The following is a 21,432-nucleotide window of genomic DNA, read 5'->3' as shown; positions in this document are numbered from 1 at the left end:
ATTTGTATTAAAATCTAATTTTAAAATACTTGTTGTCATATAAATTTAAACTGTTCAGAAATATCTAAAATAATTTATTTTAATAATTAAAATATATTGCTAAATTAATAATTTAATTATATTATTGTTAAACTAAATGTGATACAACAATATTTCTTAATTAATTTTACCTTATTAAAATTTGATGCAACAGTATTACATATATTTTTTATCAAGATTTTAGATTACAATAGTTGCTTATTTTATTGCCTTACTTCTTATTTTAATTTTGTTAATTTATTATAACTAATAGATAAATCAGTATTCAATCTTCGATTTTTCATAAAGACCTAGATTTATTCACACTTCTTTTTTTGATGAAATTGAACTTTAATTATTTTGAAAATTTATCTGCTAAAAATAGAAGAATTTATTATTAAATAATCTAATCCACTTTAAAATATCTATTAATTTATACATTTAAAAATATTTATAATACTTCTTTTTTCATTTTGAGATAAAAATGTTATTCAATCAATAAAATTTAATATTAATTGTTTTAAAGAGTTCAAACAGAAGAATTTGTGATTAAATAATGAACTCCACTTAAATAAATATTTAAAACAAATAAATACCTTTAAAATCTAACAATTAATTAATTATTTTACATAAATTTTTGACTAAAACAATCATATTATTTTTAATTATTTGAATGAACAAAACTTAACTTATTATTTTTGAAATCAAAGAATTAAATATAAAAACACTAATTGCATAAAAGAATTAATATAGACACAAAGCTATTTCTTTCTAAGCATTAATTTTTCGATTTTTTAGTTGAATAATTAAAATTTTTATTTTAATTTTTGTTTGATTTCATTTACTTAATTTATTTAGTTTTGCATTTATCAAATTTATTTACTATTTCATATCATATAATTAACTTTTAATTTCCAGTTATTATCCTTCCATGTCTTATTCTTAATTTTCTCTATTACTTTTGTTAATTAATAAAAGAAATTTCAAAAAATAAAACACTTGAAATTATTTTAATTACTTAGGAAACCATTACACATCTGATTGAATTAATTAAGAACTAACATAGCTTTCAATACCTGTATATTCAGTTTTTTCTTTATCGCCAATATATGCTATGTAATATACGTAATGCCAAATGTTATGGATATACTTGTAGTGATGAGTAAATCCCTTAGATAATTGAATTTTATCATATGACTGCCTAATTTAATGTAAATTAATAATATTTATCAGATCTCAAAAAAATTAAAACAGTGTAACTATGTAATTTGTAAATGTACCTATCTTATCCGCAAATGATGCAATAATTTAGAATATCATAGTTCTTTTCTTCTTGATGCTCTCTTAATGAAGCAAATGTATCTATAATAATACCACTTAGAATCTCTATAAGTAGGAGACTTACAAAAAATGCATACATAAAATCGTATACAGCCCTGTAATTAAGGCTCCATCCTTAATAGTCACTAGATTACCTATTTAATATTCCTACAAAACCTCCATCATTTTTGAAAGTCATATCCACTATCATGCTGAAGCATTGCCAGAGATCATCACACAGATTAACATTATTTCCTGCATTTAGTTAGTCATAAATTGTAAAATAACCAATAATAGCGAAGAAGTATTGGAGTAGCACATAAACAACCATTGTGTAAAAAAGCTATTTTCTTGGAACCCAGACAGCCTTAAATACATTTCTCAAAAGAGGATTTCTAATAAAAAAATCTAACAGAAGAAGCGCAATAAAAGCAAAATTAAAAATTCCTAACACTGCAATCACTAAAAATGTTAACCTATAAATAAGTTGCACATCTGAAACAAAAAACTTAATCTTATAGAGATACTTTTTTAGTATAGAGTTTTGTAAGTTCTATTTCTTTATGAATTAATTTGCATCCTTTAAACAATAAAATAATTTAAATTTTGAGGGAATGTAAAATGAACAAAAATTGTAATATTACTTGATTAATTAGAGGAATGAATTTGCTTGCATAAAAACCAAATATGAGAAGATAGATAACAATTTGTATGAATTCAAATATTATTTGCACATAGAAAAGAAATGTCACAAAACTTTCATGGCTCATAATATTTAAAGATAAAAATGTAGGATACAAATAAAATTAGTGATCTTCAGAAGTTGTTGCTAAGAAGATAAGATTTTAGAAGAAACTCTGTTGAATTTGAATAAAAATAAGTTATTTAAATAAAAATAATAATTTCAATTTTTAAATTTAATTTTCTCATTTTTTTTGTTAAATTTATGGAAATTCATTTTATTTTATTTGAAATTTTCATTTATTTTTTTAAAATGTTTCTTTCAAAATTGGTTGGTCTACTCAAATAAAATTTACAATTTTATTTAATATTTTTTAATAAATTTTATTATATAAATAAATCATATTGAAAGCTAAAAAAATATATTTACCAAATAAGAAGACAGTATTCTTAGTTTTGAAGTTTTAATATTTAGTTTATTAAAAAGCTCTCCCATTATAAAACTTTTTAATTTAGTTCTTATTTTATATTCTTATTTCATAGAAGCTATTATTTTTTATGATTTGATCATTAGATCTACTTATTTAGTCCTTTAACTAGTACGATCTATATTATCTACTAATTATTTTATATCATCTTTTGTTAGACATTCGCAGTAAGGGAGGATTGGGAAGTAAACCTGTTATATTCTACCATCAAAACTAATTTCGACAAATCCAGAGTGATTTATAAAGAATACTAAACTTTAAATGAATTAAGAAGTATCTTATTTTATGTCTGATTCACTTAATGTAATCTTATGGCATTAACCTTCATTTTTGTCATTAAATAGTGAGTAAGCAAAGGTATTCTTTTTATATCGTTCAATTTCTAAATTTAGAATTTTTTAGATATCATCTATTGTTTCTTAGTTTAATTCATTTAATTATCTGTGAAATTCAATTTATTACAAAGTTTGATCGTATGAAGATCCATCACTACTATTATTAGGATATTACTATTAGAACATAAGCGAAGATTGCTTATACTAAAAATACTCTATAACCTTTCTAAATATCGAATATAGTTTAAACCCACTTTCTATGATTAAACATGTGTTAGCCATGAACAAATCTATTTAAAATAGTAAGTAATTATTATTTTTATAGATATTTTAATTAACATTTATTTATTTACTTTCATTTTAGTAGTCATTCATATTTGTGCTAATTTCAACATGATTAAATGCTTCTGAGTTGTAATTGTTTCCATATAGAGACTTATAGTTTTTGTATATAGCAATGATTTTATCAGTAATTACTGATATTGGCATAACTTTGAGCAACTTCTACATATTCCTATAATCAATATTACCTTCAAGTATGCTCTCAATAGTAATTAAACACTTATATTATAATCTGCTCACCATCCAATCTTCTTAATATTTTCCGTTTGCTTGCAAAGCCAATTTCATATGATTTGAGAATTTAGGACTAATTTTTTGCAAGTCTTTTTTCAAATAAATGTTAAATTAAATTAAAAGTAAATGTGTCATTTAAAAAGCTACATGAAATTATATGATTGTCATAATAGTTTAGTTTTACACAAGCTAAATTTTTAGATTAAATTAATGGATTTTCTTAATTTAAACTTTATTAGCTCACAAACACATTTTTCTAGATATTATTTTAAACTTTTTCCTTCTAAATCTCATGATTTTTAATCTATTTTTAATTATTTTTCTTATAAAAAATTAGCGAAAGGGTTTATTTACTTTTAGTAATTTTGTAGCTATTTCTAAAAACCTTCCTTCACACAAAGCTATCTGATTTTCCTTGCAAGGACCCTTTAGGTTATAATAAAATTAATTGTTTTAAAATAGAAGTTTAAAGCTTTAAATATTTACCTATATAAATTCAGTTAATGTGTCAAAGCATTACACTAATTTATCATAATTGTTTTGGTTAATATTTTCTACAAGTGTTTCTACAAGTTATACAATAATATTTATTAAATCATAGCTGGTACGTGAACCTGATTAAGTATGCATATAACTTTATAAGTTTTAATTATGATTTTCAGTAAGTAGCTATAAGAATCTTAAAATTCTTGTTGTTTGATTAAAATGTCTATTTTTATAACAATATTATATTTTCTTGTTTGCAAATTTTATTCTCTCATTTAAAGATATTTCTCTTCTTATATTAGATATCTCTTGACTCAAATGGCTGTATAATTTATAGAAGAAATTCTCACTTTCCAAATTTTTAAGAAAGTACTCATAAAAACCATCCTAAATTTTCTAATTTTAAGAATTAAAAATAATAAATAAGACAAAAAATTATATTTTTTTCACAATAATATTTCACCTAATTTCCACCATCTAAAAGCTCAATAGCAAGATTTATCAAAGCAATGAATATTGAAGGATGTGTTTGTTCATTACATAGTATACTAATCAAAGTATTTAAATTCTCCTACTCTTAAAATTGATTTTGTATCACAGACTACTCCTCCGTGTTACATTTTTCTTTAGACCTATATTAAAACAAAAAAAAATAAACTAAAATAACAAAATAATTGAATCAAAATTATTTAAATTTTATTTTTGATTTTTGAATAAATCATTTTAATTTTATTTTTAGTTTTTTGAATAATTTATTTTAAATTTATTTTAAGTTTTTTAAATGGATAAAAAAAGTAAAATAAATTTTTTTACCTTTTTTTTATTATATCAATAAGTAGCTAGATAAGAGTTATTACTATATTTCTACTTTACGGTATTTCATCTTTGAGAAAATTAGAGTTATCAAAATTTTTGTCTAAAGTGGCTTTTATAAAATACATAAACTTTCTTATTAGAATATCAAGGTGATTGTAAGAAATTTTTTGTAATTTTGGATTTTCGTTTAAATTTTGTTAATTTTCAGAAAAACTCAAGAATGCCTAAGTAAGCTTATCTATTTCTGGCTCAATAAACTGCTATTTGATTTTTTCGTTAATTAGCAAGTTGATGCAAATACTTCTCCAATTTTTTTCAACATCGTCATTATATTTCAAAGATCTTTAGTCAAGTATATCTTAAATTGGAAGATCTATTATAAACTCTATATCTTCATCGTTTTTTGATTAAAATTGAGGATCAAACTAATTATTTTTTAAATTCTCTTCTTAAATTCTTTGCATAATTTTTTTTTCTATTTAAGTAGCAGACTAGTTACTTATTAAATTAACTTATGTCTGTCTGGCAAATTCTTTTATTGCATTAAATTAATACAAGCTTAGTTCATTTAAATTGTTTTCATTAATAAATGTGGAGAAAAAATGAAGAAAAGTTGCTACAAATTCCGCAATAACTTACATCTCTTAATCTTTTTCAAACACTCCTGGCATAACATTATTTACCCCTTAAATATAACTAGTGGTAAAGCTGTATTTATTTTTTTATATAAAGCTTATAATAGGTAGTACTACTCCAAAAATATAGCTAAAATAATTGGAATCAAAGCATTATTCTATATTAAAATATTAATCACATATGATCTTTGCTTGAATTTCATCACCCATCATCTTTCCGTCGAAAAACTGAGGTTATTTTATAGATTGATTAGATTTATTTTAATAAATATTTTAGAAAGTAACCTCTCTTTCCCTTACATGAAATTGATAAGGTATATGAAAATCAATGTTTAATTATTATTGCTATTATTGAAAATTATTTTCCTTTTATTTCATTAAATCAATACTTTTTTCTTACTCTACCATTCCCTTTTGAAAATTCAAATTTAATCTGTAAGCTAAGCAAGTTCTTTTATTATACTTAAAGTGATCAATATCAGCCTAAGTAATGTTTTTTAGTTTTTGTGTTTCTATTTTGATAAAATTAATTATAAAATAGTCATTTCTTATCTCTTAATAAGTTTTGTCTTATCTTAGCCAAACTACGGAGGCTAACTTTAACAGTTATTACTTCAACATTGTATTTAAGATGTACTTATGAGTAGATCTTTGACGGCAATTAAGAGAGAAAATATCTTTCCTATTAAGTAATTCCATGATATATTTAATACTCAAAGCTTTAGACATAATTATTTATAAAATTTAGTGCTTTTCGTTTAAGTTTTCAAATAATTATCCTATTAAGTTTAAAATTTTTATCTAATAAGCAATAGGAACATCTCTCACTGACTTTGCATCTTTCATATCAAATATAAACTGAGTGTTTAATTTGATTTTTTGATTATTTTCTTGTGAATTATTGTAAGTTTGTTTGTTTTATATGCTTTCTTAGCTAGTTTTTTAAGCTTAGTCTTGATTAAATTGTTCATTTTCATTTTGATCATTAATTCTGCTTTTCATCAAATTTTGTTAAATGCTGATATCATCTTTTTCTTCTTCATTTTCTTAATCACTATCACTTAATTCACTCAATTTATAATTGAATTATTATACCTATTAAATCTTTAGTGAACCCATCTCACCTTGCTTTTCTGCAGGTTCATAAATACTCTCATTTAAATTTTTAATACCTTCAAATTCAAAAAATAAATTTTTTAATGAAACATTATCTTAATTTAAAAGGGGTTTGTTATTTTAATTTTCTTGAACATTATCATTATTTTCATTAATAGTATTATCCTTCTTTTGATTTAAGCTAAAATCTTATTATAAGGGAATATTTTTGAGATCCTTTTAAGGTTGATTACTTTCTTTACTTTAAGGAGATTTATTATTTGAATTTTCAGGAGTATTAGGATATTTATTTTCTGCAAGATTCTCAATGATAGAGGGGAGGGGAGTTTATAAGAGATGAGCTGTTTTCGTTTCTTGGTTATCTTTACTTTATCTGTTCGGAGTAAATACTTCAACTAAAAACAGTAGATTTTTAATATCATATTAATACTTCTCAATTATTGCATTTAAAAATTTTTCAAAGTTTTATTTTACTGGTTTACATCTATAAAATAAAATAATTTCAAAGAATTCTAAGTAAATTGGGTCATGTCCTCCTTTTTTTTAGTCATCAGTTATTTTCCAAAGAAATTACTATATAATATCATCTCTTAGAGAATAAATTAGCTTGTGATTATTCCTGTATAATTCGCATATCAGAGATGTTTAGCCAAGTTCAATACAATCCTTTTACTGATCTAAAAATAAATCAAGATAATTTTCTAAAATTTTTTTGTTTTTTATATTGTTGTTTTAAACAAAAATCTTCAAAAATTTATAACAAGTTTCAATCATCTTTGTGAGTAAACATGTATTTCTCTAATCTTCTGTTAATTCTTTAACTATGTACTCACTTTCTTTAATCAAATTGATAACTATCTCATATGTTCTCAAATTTCTTAAAATAATCTGTCTCCCTAATGAGATTTCATTTATTTTTCCTCTTTTTATTTTATAAAATTTTAAACTATAAATATTAAATAAATCTAAGTATTTTTACTTTAAATAGTTGATGTTTTCTTTATCTGGGTTGTTATTAGGGTCGCAGAAGGTTATGAAAGACTATATGTTATTAATAACTCTGTGTATTACAAATTTGTATTCAAATTTTGGATCAGCTATTTTATCAGGAGCTTTTAGCCAAATTTCTGATTACTCACAATCGAATTTAAGCTATGTAGACTTACTTTTAATCGAGTTGAAGGCTTGTACTTCATCTTTATTTGTTAAAATTTAAAGATGTTTAAGTTGCTTAAAGATCAAAGCACGCTAGTTAAAGCATTTAAATATCAACTTAAGTATCAAGAAATTTAAAGTGTAATCATCTTCCTTGTAAAAAAGTTAAATTAAAATAGGCAAAATTGGTCGATTATAAAGATTATCAAAGTCTTCTAATATTTAAAAATTCAGATTTCCAATATTATAATTTTCATAAGGTATCTCAATGTTAGATGGTCTTTGTCTTTTATAGCTAAATGCTGGTTTGAATAAATTTTATGGTTGCTCTTAATTAAAATTGGCTGTATTCTTATAATTATTATTTTGGCTTTAGGTAAATTGGTTTATTGATGTTTTTTGTGGTGGTTGATTTTAAAATTTTGAAAAATACCTTGATTACAAATTATTCGACAAAACAGACTCTTTCCTTTAGTCTTTTTATTCTTTTTTGGTTAAATTAGAATTTTTTTGGTTGATAAAATTAATAGAAGTCTACATTATAGGAGGTAAGTGATCTTCTAAATTTTCTTCAATCATTAATGTGATTCTCTGCTCATTTTCCAAGAAATATGGATACTTCTAACTAACTTGATAAATAAATTAAACCATTTACTCTATGTAATAGTCTTCTCTTAGCTCTTAGTAATATATTAGCATTCTCAGCAAATTAACTTTAATTTATTAAACTATGTCTGGCTATTTTAATTATATAACTCCGTATACTCTATTTGTAAAGCTCAAATTTTTCATTCTATTTATTTCATCTATTTCTTCTTTCTAGCTTCTTCTGCTGATTTCAACTTCTTAAATTTTTTTGTATATAATTTTTAGTATTTTGTTCTCATGTCTCCTGAATGTTTTAACTTAAAATCCGCTTTCATTCTTATCGCTTATACCTTTTTGTTGCTATTATGTCTCAAAATTAGCTGTTGTCCTATTCGTATGATCTCTCTTAAAATTAAAAGGAAACTAAGCATTAAACATATTATTAGGCATTTAATTAAACAATAGATTCTATTCGATTTAAATTGTACTGCTTTTTTCTCTCTATTTAATAGTCTCTTATTGCATCATAGTTAATCTGTTCTTTAAATACTGAATTGGATTATCATTATCATCAATATCTTGAGACTCAATATCATAAATATATTTTTCTTCAAATAAACTACTTTAGATTAGCCTTATGATATTCTCCATAAGAACCCTAAAAGGAGATTTTATTTATCTAAATGTTTAAGTTTGTTATGAGTTTAATGGTTTCTTAATTATTTTTCCTTCAAGATAAAAAGATCCAGATTTAGAATTTTTTGTATTAGATAGAGCGTTGCTCATATGAATAGAATTTTAAATAGCTTCTTTGTACTATTCAATTTATTTCTCAAAAAAGTTAAAGGAAATAAGCTTTCTTACTGTTAAAACCATATTCAAAGTCATTTCATCGCAATACTACAGAGTAAGTTTCTCATTTTAAAAATATGATTGCACGCTCTTACTAATTATTTCTAGACTCTACTCATCTAAGCTATCCTTTATCTAAAGAAAATCCTCTATAATTTCAGGTTAGTATTCCAAACTTTCTTCTAAACCAAAAGACTCTCTCAAATGATAAGAATCTTTTATATCAGTTAACTCAATTTCTTACTTTCCTATTAATAAGTTTAAAAAAGTAAATTATGAATTTAAAATCAATTCTATTTATCTATTTTAACAAAAATTTTAATTATTTACTAGCAGAAACTTCGCTTTAATTATCAGTGTATTCTGTTTACTCTTTTATTAAAGGTTTGTCGAGATTTATAGATTTTTCAGATTGCTCTAATGGATTTGGAGGTTCAGTAAAATTCTTATTAGCTACCTTCTTTTTCTTATAATTATTTATAGTATTTGTAATTTTTTCATAAATAGATTTAACATCCTCATTTTTGAAGTAATTTGAGGATGTCTTAGGAGAATTCAAAAAAGCTTTTTAAACTTATGGAGATTATTCAAATACTTTTGTTAACATTGGAATTATTAAGACAGTTCTAGGCTTTGAATTAATATGTAAATGCAGTAGTATTCTTAACAGTGCTGCTCTAATTTTCATGTGTATATCTAAATTCCACACATACTTCATCAAAATTTTATCATAAAAGTATTTAATTAAGAAGTTCTTGATGGAGTAATTACGTCCATAACAGAGGTTAGAAAATAAAATTAATTACTTCTCAAAATAATTGATAAGTTATTCTGTTTATTTAGGAGTTTTTTCAAGTAACAAGTAGGTTGGAGTTGATACTGAGAATAGCTCTGAGAATTCTATCCATTCTAATTTATCTTACTTTTCCAACCCTACCATTAAAAAATCATCACCATTATTTTTCTCAATCTTAATAGGAATTATTAATCGAGAATATATTCTCCATTTCGGATTCTCTTCAGTATATCCAAAAAACTTTTAAAGTAAATTTTTTATCAGTTATTAATTAATAGTAATTCCCTCTTCTTTATAGCAGCAAAACGTGTTTAATATATCAAGAAATTCATCAAAATACTCATTTGTACCAGGGGATGATACATGGATTGAAGTTTAACTTTTCAAGTTTTTTTTCTTTTTTTTTGTTGATTAAGCATTTAACAATAATTCAACAACTTACTAGTATCTATTTATAATAAAATGAATCAGATTATTCTTTTTATAATCAGAATTGCTTTTTTAGCTCATTAATTTAGAAATACTTATCATTTTATCATTTAAACTATTATTGAAGCTTCCTAATCTTTAATTACTAATGGACTCACCTATCAAGCTACCTTTTTTCCTCGAGTATTAGTCTTAGCTTCCAGTTGTTCTGCTTTTTTATAATCATAAACAATAAATTTTATTTTAACAAACATTTAAAAAAATTAAATTTAATAATTAAAATCTTCCAAATAAATGCTGTTAAATTTTCAATCTAATTTTACAAATAATTTCTAGCAAAGAAATATTTTCTAATTTCGAGAATTAATAAAATTTATTTGCTCAAATTTTTTAAAAGAATTCAAAAAATTTTTAATAATAAACCAATGATTATTTAAAAGAAATTTTACTTGAGAGTAGGTGAGTTTATTTTTAAATTTGGCAAATTTATTTCATAGTTTTATTTGTAAATTAATGAAAGGAGCTTTTCATTGCTTGATAAAATTTATATTAAACATTTAGTTGCATTTTAAATATATCCTATTTGATTTTTAAAGACAGTGAAGTGCTTCACACACTATTCAGAGTTTTCATTGTTATCTTGGCAAAGATTTTAAATTAATTCATAGCATAGATTGCAAATCTTTATTTTTTCTTTTAAAAAATAATCTGTCTCTTTTTGTTTCATTTCTCTATAATTACTTTCCTATTACTTATATATTTTAGTGAGCTCAGTTTAAAACTTAGATTCGCTTAGTTAGTCTATTAAGGCTTATTTTTTATCAATTTTTGTTTGAGCAGGATATGTAGGTGTGTGCTACCTTATTAAAGGTCTCATAGAATTTCTATTAACTGCAGCTTGGATATTTTAAAAACTAAATTAGTTAGATTATCTACCATATAATATGTTTTGCTATGATGTTTGCACTTCTTCTAAGATTTACTCTTGATTTAGAAGCAGTATTTCATTTAGCTACTCTTTGCTACTAAAACAGTTTTCTATGATTTTGGAGAGTAAGTCCATATAACCTTACTCTCTAAGCAGCTTTTGTCTTTTGAAAGTTCTTTCAAAGTCAGATCCGAAATTTTAATTAAACATGTAAGCATTCTCAGATGATTAATTATAAATGCTATTTAAATCTATGTCTCCATCAAAGCAAAATCTTTATAATAAAATTAAACCATTAATTAATTAAGCAAGAATTATCTTCTCGTTTTAATTCAGCTAAAGTTCTTCTTATGATTTATAAAATTCATTTATATTTTAAATTTTGTTGTTATACTCCTGTTCTTGTTCTTATTTTTTTATTAGCAAATTTAAACCAATTTTAAGCTAAGGCTTGCACGATTTTAGATATTAACACTCCCAAATTTCAACATCGTTTGCAATTGTAAATCTAAATACATCTTCTTAACACTCTTTTATAATAAAACATTTTGTAAATTTTGTAGATATTTTTTAAAATAAACAATTTATTTTTTTTCAAGCTTTTAGATTTGAAAAATTTATTTACGATTTTCTTTTAAAACAGGACGATATAATATTTCTGAGTATTCAAAATTTTATTAAACTGGCTCCTTTCCTAGTATTCTTTTAGTATTTGAATGAAAAATTTAGAAAAATGAGTTTTGAAAAACTGGTTTAGTTGATGAAGGCTAATCAATAGCCTCAAGATAAAAATATGATGCACTAGTCTTTTACTTTTCCATAACTATTCTATTACTATTAGAAGTTGTATTTTCATCACTATATGCCAAGTAATACCCTGTATTAATATTCTAAAATCTAATAATTTGTTTGTAAGATATTTCTTTGCCATTTAGTGGGTCTATGCCCTCTATTTTCCACAGTCCTACCGAGTTGTTATATTTTTAATTATTATCGCTATGCTCAAAGTAAATAGTATCTTCATTTTATTCTTGCTTTTCTGCACTAAAGGCTATGCAATTGTTTAATTCATTGTAAATCATCCAAATTATATCTCCAAAGTATAGTTTTTTAGCCTAAAGTCCTTCTCTGTAAAGCAACACTCTGAATATTACCATAATAATTTTCATAATTTACTTGATAGAAATTCATCTTAAATAAAATCTTTTACCTCATTTTTGATTTTCTTTCCATCGACATGTAAATTTGTTTTGGATTTATTTGTTAATCATCTTCGTTGTGATCTAATTCGACTTATATTGAGTCTTTAAGATAGCTTTTATGATGGTTTAATGTTGGAAACAAAATATTCCCTTGCAGCTAATCTTCTATAGCAATTCCTAAAGCTTCTTTTTAGTCATATTAATTATATGCTGTAATATAGCAGTCAGTGTCATACATAATATATTTATCTTTTTCATTTTAGTAACTGTAGCAAGGCTAAACTCTTAAGCGAGAATTAACACTTGGAGTATCACTTAAATATGCACTTTTATGAGTTATTAAATCAAATAAATATAGAATTTGATATTGTTTTATTTTATTCAATGAAATTAAAGTTCTCATCAAGTGATTCAAAATAATTTTATTTACATGATGCTATCTTATTCCATTTTAAAGTTCTTTTTAGGATCAAATGTGAAATATTTTTTTGTTTTTAAGTGCTCTAACTAGAATGCTTAATTGTATTAAAGAGGAGTACATTAATATTTCATACTTTTCTCTTATGAATTTTTAACTTGACTTTAAAAATCATCTAGAATCTGGTTGACGCAATCTATTTTATTTTTTTAAATATAATTAAAATTATGAGGTTAACATTTAGAATGAACTTAAATCATTTATGCAATCTAATTGCATATTTATGCAAAAACAATATAATAATTAGTCTACTTAACTGCTACTATTATGATGTATTCAAATTATATATTGGGTCAAACATCTCTTCAAGTTAGGAAAAATACTCTGCTATCGAAGAAACAGGGACTATTGTGAATAGGCAATCATTAATTAAATTAGCTTCGTTTATTGTTGAGTCGTGAGATAAAAAAATATCTTCATCAACAAATCCATTAGAAAACAATAAATTCTTTTGCTAGTAATAAGCAGGCTTTAAATAAACAATAGCCCCAAAATGTAGATGTCTTTTAAGATTAAATAAATTTGATTGATCTTCTTCATCCACATCTTAATGTTCTCTCTAATCCTGGTACCATGATTTATGTAAATTTTAGCTTGCTTACTAGTTATTTATATTATTATCTCTTAAACTCATTTACTTGTGAACTTATAATATAATTATTTACTAGTTTTAGAGATATTAGTATCTTTATAATTTAAGTAAAATAATTTGTAGTTTAAAGCTTGTTTAAATATTTGAAAAAGCTTTTTATTACATACTAACATATAAAATAATATTTACTACCTTACTTAAAAACTTACTTCTATTATTCTAAAAATACAAAAAAACATTTTTTTAATTTGTAAAAAATAATTAATAAAATTAAATTGTTTTGTATTTAATTTTTAATTTATAAAAAAAATATTTGTTTTGTTTATTTGATAATTAAATAAAATATTCTTAGAATTAATTTTCAAATATTTTCATTTGATAGAAAAATCCTTAAAATAATTTATTTAAATTTGTTATTTACTTTAACTCTTAATTTCAGATTAATTTCAAAATATTTTGCTACTTCCAAAAAATAAAATTGAAAAATTTAAATAAACATATGTGATAAATATTCAAGTAAAAAAATTAGGATTATTTTTATTTATTTCAATTTCAATCATTTATTTTTTAATAAGAGGAAGAGTTATTTATTTAAAAAACTTTAAATATGAAGTTAGTAAAACTTTAAAAAAGTTTTTAATAATTTTATTAAAAAATTTCTAACATTTTTAAACCCTTTATTTATGAAGGTAAAAAGAACAAACAACGAAGCAAGTTCATTAATTATCGTTAAAAGTTTTGAGTTGGTTCTATTTAGCAAATATTACTAAATATTTCTATCATTAAATTACTCAAAAATAGAAATATAAATATTTAAATATTGTAATATGAATAAGTCATTAGGTTTTTATATTTACCTTAAATAAATATATTTTATAATAAATTTCACAATAGTTTTTGTCTTATTTAGCAGCCATAAAAATACTAAATTGTTGTATAATATATAAATTGTGAATCTTTTTTAACTATTTTGTATACAAAGAAAATTAAATGACTAACGTAATATACAAAAAATATTATGTAAAAAATAAAAATTAAATAGAATTTTTATTAATACAAATAAATATATGATAAGTCATTTTTTTTATCTATTTTGAAAAATATTTAATAAAAATTAAAATTCTAAGATAAATCTTGTAAGGAATAAGTATATTTGTTTGTATTTTTTTTCTACTTCTTATTTATATAAATGTTAGCTATTGTACTAGAAACTTTAAAATAAATATCTGTTTACATTTTTTAAATTTTTGATTGAAAAAAGATGATTTTTAAAAAAATACCTAATAATATCAAAAGTATAGTAACACATTATAAATATATATTTAATTTAGCATCTATTTAATAAAAATTAGAGGTTTTCATTATTATCATATAAAAAATGATTGATAAATCAAATTTTTAGGATATATAAAGCCATGTTGATTTATTCATCTAAAATTTGTACTATTAATATTAACAAAATATTAGTATTTTATCATAAAGATGATATCTAACTTTATAAAAATGGCAAATAATTTACATTAAAACCAGAATATATTATTTTTTTAGACTTTACTTGTAATTATAAAATTATTTTGTTACTTTACACAAAAATTTTACAATGTTATGTAAATAGATTTGCTGATTATATAAAGGATTAAGCTAAATATATTTTACAGAATCAAATTGAGAAAAATTTAGAATAAGGCCTGCTTGATCTCAAATTATATTCTTCGAGTGAATGATTTTTGAATTGTAATACCTAATAATAAGAAATGTAACTAAGAATCAAAAATATGATCATGATAGAAAATAAGTATGATTAATAATTAATTGTATGAGATCTAATTTAATCAAAATTGAGTGGATATGAGTTTTTTTGTTCTGACAATTAAATCAATATATTAATTTTAATTCATTAAGGTAGAACAAATCTAAGTGGTTTCTTTTTACTTAAAAATATTTAGATTGAATTCAAGTTACACCATATAACTGTAAAAAGTAATAAAACCCACTTTGCTATTTTCATTCTTTATTAGACATTTTCTTTTTTAAAAATGAAGAATACTCTAGGTAATAAACAGAAAAAAACATTTTACTGCATATTTTTAAGATATATATTGCTGGAATGAGCTTGAAGATTTGTAAAAATAATTTATAATTTATTAGATTACTTTATTCTCATATTTTTACTTAATAATATTGATAAAAATTAATCAGATAATTTAATCATTTAAAATTATATAAAATCAAAATTTCAAAAAAATAGATGAGAATTCAAGCTAGACCTTTGAATAAAGGCTAGTCGAATTTCTTTTAAACTAAAATTTATTTTCTACTATTCGTATATTTCTTATTTATTTATTAAAAGATCATAATTAATTCATCAGAAATTAATAAAAACTATATACAGATACAAATTAGCTAGTTTACAATATAATTATTTAATTATAAAAACAAATAAAATATTATAAAAATTTTTAATTTCAGCTTATAAATAATCTAGGTTTCAAAATGAACTATTTTTCTTTAATCACTTACTTCATATTTTTAATAACATACTTACCTAGTATAGAAGTATATGCTTAGTCGGTAGCCACTTTGCCTATGCCCACTAATTATAAAGCTTTGAGCTCAGCATTTCTGAATTCAAATAATATATTGATTTGTGCAAAAACTCCTTAAGCTGCAGGAACAAATGGCGATTTCTTATACAGTAAATACTAAAATATTAATCAAAATCTGTCAACCTTTTAATAATAAATTCAAAAAAAAGTTTATGATCTCTCTCAGAAGAAATCACAGTACTTCCCTTTAAGCTGCTTATTTGTTGGTCAATTATCAGTAATTTTCTAAATATTCTGAAAAAATTAATTTATTTAGATATCTATTTAACTTTGTCTTTTATTAAACAAAGGATGCAACCTTCTTTTTAGCTGACCAAACAACATATAAATGTACATTATTTTTTATTTTTCTGATTAATATTAATAAGAAATTTTATAAAAATGGAATTAGATATTTTATAAATTTATTCTAATTAATATCTTTAATATTAGTTTATTCTTTTAGCAGCAACTAAGTTTCTTTAATCACATCTTATAAAATATCTTCAAACCAAGGTGGAATCGCTTTCTATAAAAACTTAAACGATGAATAAGTAAAATTCTAAACATTTTCGTATTTTATTTACCTTGAAATTATTAATAATAGATCTATTTATCTTTTAATGATGGCAGCGCATACTGTAAGAATTTAATAAAGAATTCTAATCTAATCAATTCATTTTTATGATTTTAATAGTTGGAAGGGCAAATAATCTTTATGAATTGAGATATTGTGATCAAACACCTGTATCAGACATTGCATTTGTAATATTAGCCTTTATTGAATGACTATGACCAATAACTTTTCTAAAAATATTAACTTGTAAAATATAAAATAGAACTAATACTATTTGTTTACAGCTTGCGGCAGGTTGCTTTTAAGTATATTTTTTTTATTTTGTTATATAAGTTAAATGAAATTAATATCAAATACAATTTTTAGTATTACTATTGTTAATGTAAGAAAGCTGTTTTAGATGAATAAAGTTAAAATAGAACTATTTAAATAATCGCATACAATTTGTTTACTGTATGATTTTGCCAATTAATTAATTAAAGTTTATACAGCTTTTAACAATATTTATTCATCATAAATCATTAATTAATTCATTCTTAATTTAAAAAAACAAATTTATTTTTGTTTGTCTCTTATTTTATTAATTAATTTTAAATATAGCTTGGGACTTGAGGAATTTGTCATAGTAAAAATCAAAAGTGATCACACCATTTTCCAAATATTCAACATCTTCAATTTATTTCTTGTATGGTCTACCAACTGTAATTTTTAATATTTTTACATTTCCCTTAAGTATTTTAATTTAAAAATCATAGAATGATAGCAATATTGATATTGTTATTTGTACAGCAGGTCTTCTTATAACCAGTACCACATAAGTTTTTACCATGGTTAATGGTAAATACGATTCTTCAACAGCATGGACAGCATTTAATTTATTGGAAACCACTTCAAATCTTTAACAGTTTGGTAATGGAGTCTCATATTTAAATGGAAATATTTTAAAAAGTAAATTGATATTATTACAAAGCATTCATAAAATTAACTTTGTAATCAGTATAAATAGGATCATTTTCTTATTCTTCCATCTTGAAATATAATCTCAAGAATTACTAAATTTAACAAGTAAATACTTTTTACATATTAAATTAAGTATTTAAAGTATTTTATTAAATTAATAGCAAGGAAGCTAAATAGTAGGTATAGATCAAAACTCAAGTCAGATTTAAAGTAATATTTTAATTGGAGTTTATAAACAAATAAATAGTTTTATTTTAAATTAGATAAACTATTAAAATAATATTTGTCTGTCTTGAATAAAACTTGTTTTTATTATTTAAAATAGTTTTTAATTTACAATTTTTTATTTGTTTTTATAATTTAAAAGTTTTCAGTAATTTCCCTACAACTGTTTAATGGAAGCAATGTAATCCAATTTGCTTGACTTGTGATTAGACTAATTAGTGCACAGAGTGCTATTAAAGTAAGAATAGAATTCTTTTAAATGGAACCTGTGTATGTTAGAAAGGATACTACTAAGATTAAAATAATAATTGTGTAAAATGCAAACCTAATTGCCTTGAATGTACATCCGCAGATGTTTGCACAATATGCGATTCCTCCTTAAATAGAGTATTAAATTCTAATGATTGTGTATGCTAATAAGGTTTTTATGAAGATTTACCAAATCTTTTTTGTTTCTAAACGGGATAGTGTCCTGCAAATTGTTTAAATTGTGATAATCTTGGTAAATGTATCAGCTGCGATTCAACTAAACACTTTATTTTACAAAATTCAATCTGTGTTTGCGAATAAGGATATTAATTTAATTAATCTACATAAAATTGTGATTCTATTTGTTAGTCACCTTGCTAATCTTGTATCCCTGGAACAAATTAATGCTAAACTTGTATGAAGGATTATTATTTTTTGGAAGGAAATTGCATTTAAAACTGTCCTAATTAGTATTACTAAAATTAATCTACAAACACATGCGATACATGCTAGGTTAATGGATGCTATATTTGTTAAACATCAGCTAATGTTTGCAATCAATGTAAATAGAGCTATTTTTAAATGAGTGAGGTATCCTGCTTATTAAACTGTCCTAGTGGATATAATCAAAATAATACTGAATAGAAATGCCAACAATGTAAAGTCAAAGGCTGTAATACTTGTAGATAGTCGATTAATTCTTGTGATTAGTGTTAAAATGGATTATATTTATTAAATAACTAGTGCTATTCTTAGTGCCCTAGTGGATTTGCTACTTAAACTGTAAATGGGGTTTAACTATGCTAGGATGCATTAACTTATTATGATGTTTATCAAGAAAAAGATAATTAAATAAATATTAATTTCAAATCTAACGGTAATATAGATATAGATTTGCTATTGTAAAATCTGAATGTTTATATACCAGATATTAGCTATAGCATAAATAAATAAATCAACAACTCTACATCTATTTTAGCTACAGTTATTTTAGCAAAGGAAATTAATTAGATATTGCCTTCTAATGTAACATTTTCAAATTCATAGAATTTGAATTTAGCCTACAGCTCAAAATAAATACAACTAAAGTTGGTTAATTAGCTTTCTGGTTCAAATAAAATCGCTGCTCAAGCTATTTCTACAACAGCATAAGCAACATCAAAAGTCACACAAGCTGCTATTATCCCTTTATAATTATCTGGTAATTTTAGATTTATCGCCTCTCTTGTTGATATCAGTTAAATTATCTACGTTATGTATTTCCTTCAAATAGAGTAATTGATTTTTTTCAAATATCATTTTTTCAATAGCTTTAGCATTAAAAAATTTATATTTTCTCTACACTTTTCAGCAAAATTTAAACTATAAATAAATAATTAAATATTTTTAATAAATGAATAGTATTCCTTTAAATCTATAAGGTTTCTTTGAAGGATTGGAAGAAGTCAAGGTTCCTTTTGTTAACTTTTTTGGGTAACTTTAGAAAAGTAATAAAATTATTTATAATGCTCCTGAAAAATTTGAAGAATAAGATATTTAAGGATTTTTTTTGGATAATTTTGGTAAATATTTTTTAAAGAGTTTAAAATAATAAAAAATTAAAACATTTATTTAAAATCAATCGTTAGGTGATAATATGTCATACGCTTTACTGATTATTGGTATTCATTTATTTGTAAAATTCATAGTCAGAAATGTGATACTTAAGAGATATGAATAATCTTTATCTAAGATAAGTAGATCTGTTTTAAACCCTAAGTTTTACTTAGATTTGCTATGGAGTATGTTTTAGGAGTTATCAATAGCTGTTTTCCTTTAGATCTAAGTAATTCAAAATGTTAAGTATGTATAAGAAGTGATAAATTACATATTTTTTGGGATTGGATTTGTTGCAATTTTAATTCCATTTATCTTAATGTATATGATTAGAAAAGAAAAGTATGATTGGATAACTGAGCCTCTATCTGAAGAAGTTAATAACAAATTTTATATCATATTTTTATATATACGTAAAATGTATATAGTAATGACTATTACCTTAGTATAAAATGCTCCTTTAGCTTAAATTATCTTAATATCTCTCTATCATCTTGTAACTTTAGTATTCATTTACAAAGTGAAGCCTTATAAAGAAAAAAGTGATAATGTTAGACATTTTATGTAAACATTCCTCTTTTTACTATCCACCCTTTTACTGATATTTTTCTTGTAAAACAATCCTCAAAATAATGAAAGTATTGGATTCGGATGGTTTGTCATTTCTATGTTTGCTTGTATTATCTTAATAGACTTTATTTTCTTCTTAAAAGAGACCTTCAAATCCGTAATAGAAAACCTAAAGAAATTAAAAGAGAAACTATCATCTATTATAGATTTCTATATAACAAAGAAAAACAGTAAATTAGAAGAAATGCAAGTATCAGAAACTTATATTGGCAATTCTGAAAAAAAATAAAAAAACTTACCAGAAATTTAAATTAATGGTTAAAAAGCCTCAAATATTAAGGTAAATAGATACAATTTTTTATCAGATGTCAATGCTAAAAATAACAACAATAATAATACTGGAGCAGGTTCAGATGAGCACTCACCAATTTCAATTCAGCAATAAGGTATAACTTAAGGAAAACCTACAACAATGATAAATAGTGATAAACTTTCTTCGAATGATATAAATATGGAAATTGACTCTTCAAGCCACACAAAAGATTTAAACATTGATGAAGTTGTGAGCTCAATTAAAATTCCTTCAAAAGATTACCAAAAAAGTAATTTCTTATCATTAGTAAATTCATAACAAAAATTAACTTGTAGTACCTAACAATTAAATACCAATACAAACGAGACTTATACTCCTTAAAGCACATAATATAATCTCTAAAAGAAAAATACTTTAAAGCATATAAGCGATAGCCAGATATCTAATCCATCTATATTTAAGAAATAATGAAATCATATATTGTTTATATTATATTTTAAAATAATTATAAATAAGTAAATTTATTTGTGATAAATGTTATTATGGTTTAATATATATTTTAATAATCTTTAAATTATTTTTAATTAACATATTACTGTAAGACATTTGTTAAATCTTAAATTTATTATGATATTTATTAATTTAATTTCTCAATTAATTAAGTAAGATATTATTAACAAGTAATTTTAAATTTGTGAATTAAATTATGAAACTGTTTTATTATTAATTGTTTTATTTTTGAAATAATATTCTTCGAGTGAATAATTATTGAATTGTAATACATAAAAATAAGAATTGTTGTTAAAAATTAACAATAATATGACTATGATTAAAAATAATTAAGATTAATAATTAATTTTATGAGA

The 21,432-nt window shown here is 22.6% G+C and overlaps 3 protein-coding genes across 3 annotated transcripts; 2 read left to right on the top strand and 1 right to left on the bottom strand. All coding sequences in view use genetic code 6, as the record gives it.

The window, feature by feature from the left end:
* Positions 1 to 855: 855 nt before the first annotated feature.
* Positions 856 to 13,533, bottom strand: TTHERM_00885700 (MIR domain protein; the record flags this gene model as incomplete). Its single annotated transcript, XM_001013602.2, has 18 exons — positions 856 to 976; positions 1,037 to 1,219; positions 1,299 to 1,918; positions 1,983 to 2,195; positions 2,450 to 3,132; positions 3,196 to 3,507; positions 3,566 to 3,722; positions 3,773 to 3,844; positions 3,905 to 4,300; positions 4,368 to 4,536; positions 4,718 to 7,393; positions 7,451 to 9,314; positions 9,397 to 10,499; positions 10,741 to 11,749; positions 11,845 to 12,362; positions 12,430 to 12,747; positions 12,852 to 13,035; positions 13,152 to 13,533. 18 exons carry the CDS (start codon positions 13,531 to 13,533, stop codon positions 856 to 858), a joined length of 10,980 nt encoding a protein of 3,659 aa, XP_001013602.2.
* Positions 13,534 to 15,984: 2,451 nt separating this feature from the next.
* On the top strand, positions 15,985 to 16,865 carry TTHERM_00885690 (transmembrane protein, putative; the record flags this gene model as incomplete). The annotated part of the gene is made up of 5 exons (XM_001013601.1): positions 15,985 to 16,314; positions 16,388 to 16,427; positions 16,530 to 16,630; positions 16,684 to 16,717; positions 16,774 to 16,865. The coding sequence occupies 5 exons, from the start codon at positions 15,985 to 15,987 to the stop codon at positions 16,863 to 16,865; spliced, it is 597 nt and encodes a 198-aa protein (XP_001013601.1).
* A 243-nt stretch (positions 16,866 to 17,108) lies between these two features.
* TTHERM_00884680 (transmembrane protein, putative) lies at positions 17,109 to 21,037 on the top strand (the record flags this gene model as incomplete). Its single annotated transcript, XM_001013599.2, has 7 exons — positions 17,109 to 17,354; positions 17,409 to 17,601; positions 17,651 to 17,718; positions 17,775 to 17,823; positions 17,981 to 19,361; positions 19,489 to 19,649; positions 19,716 to 21,037. The coding sequence occupies 7 exons, from the start codon at positions 17,109 to 17,111 to the stop codon at positions 21,035 to 21,037; spliced, it is 3,420 nt and encodes a 1,139-aa protein (XP_001013599.2).
* Between the last annotated feature and the right edge of the window lie 395 nt (positions 21,038 to 21,432).

The sequence above is a fragment of the Tetrahymena thermophila genome (genome assembly GCF_000189635.1).
Source record: "Tetrahymena thermophila SB210 genomic scaffold scf_8254814, whole genome shotgun sequence".
In the NCBI taxonomy this organism is placed as follows: Eukaryota; Ciliophora; class Oligohymenophorea; order Hymenostomatida; family Tetrahymenidae; genus Tetrahymena; species Tetrahymena thermophila.
This window is presented reverse-complemented; position numbering and strand designations above follow the sequence as displayed.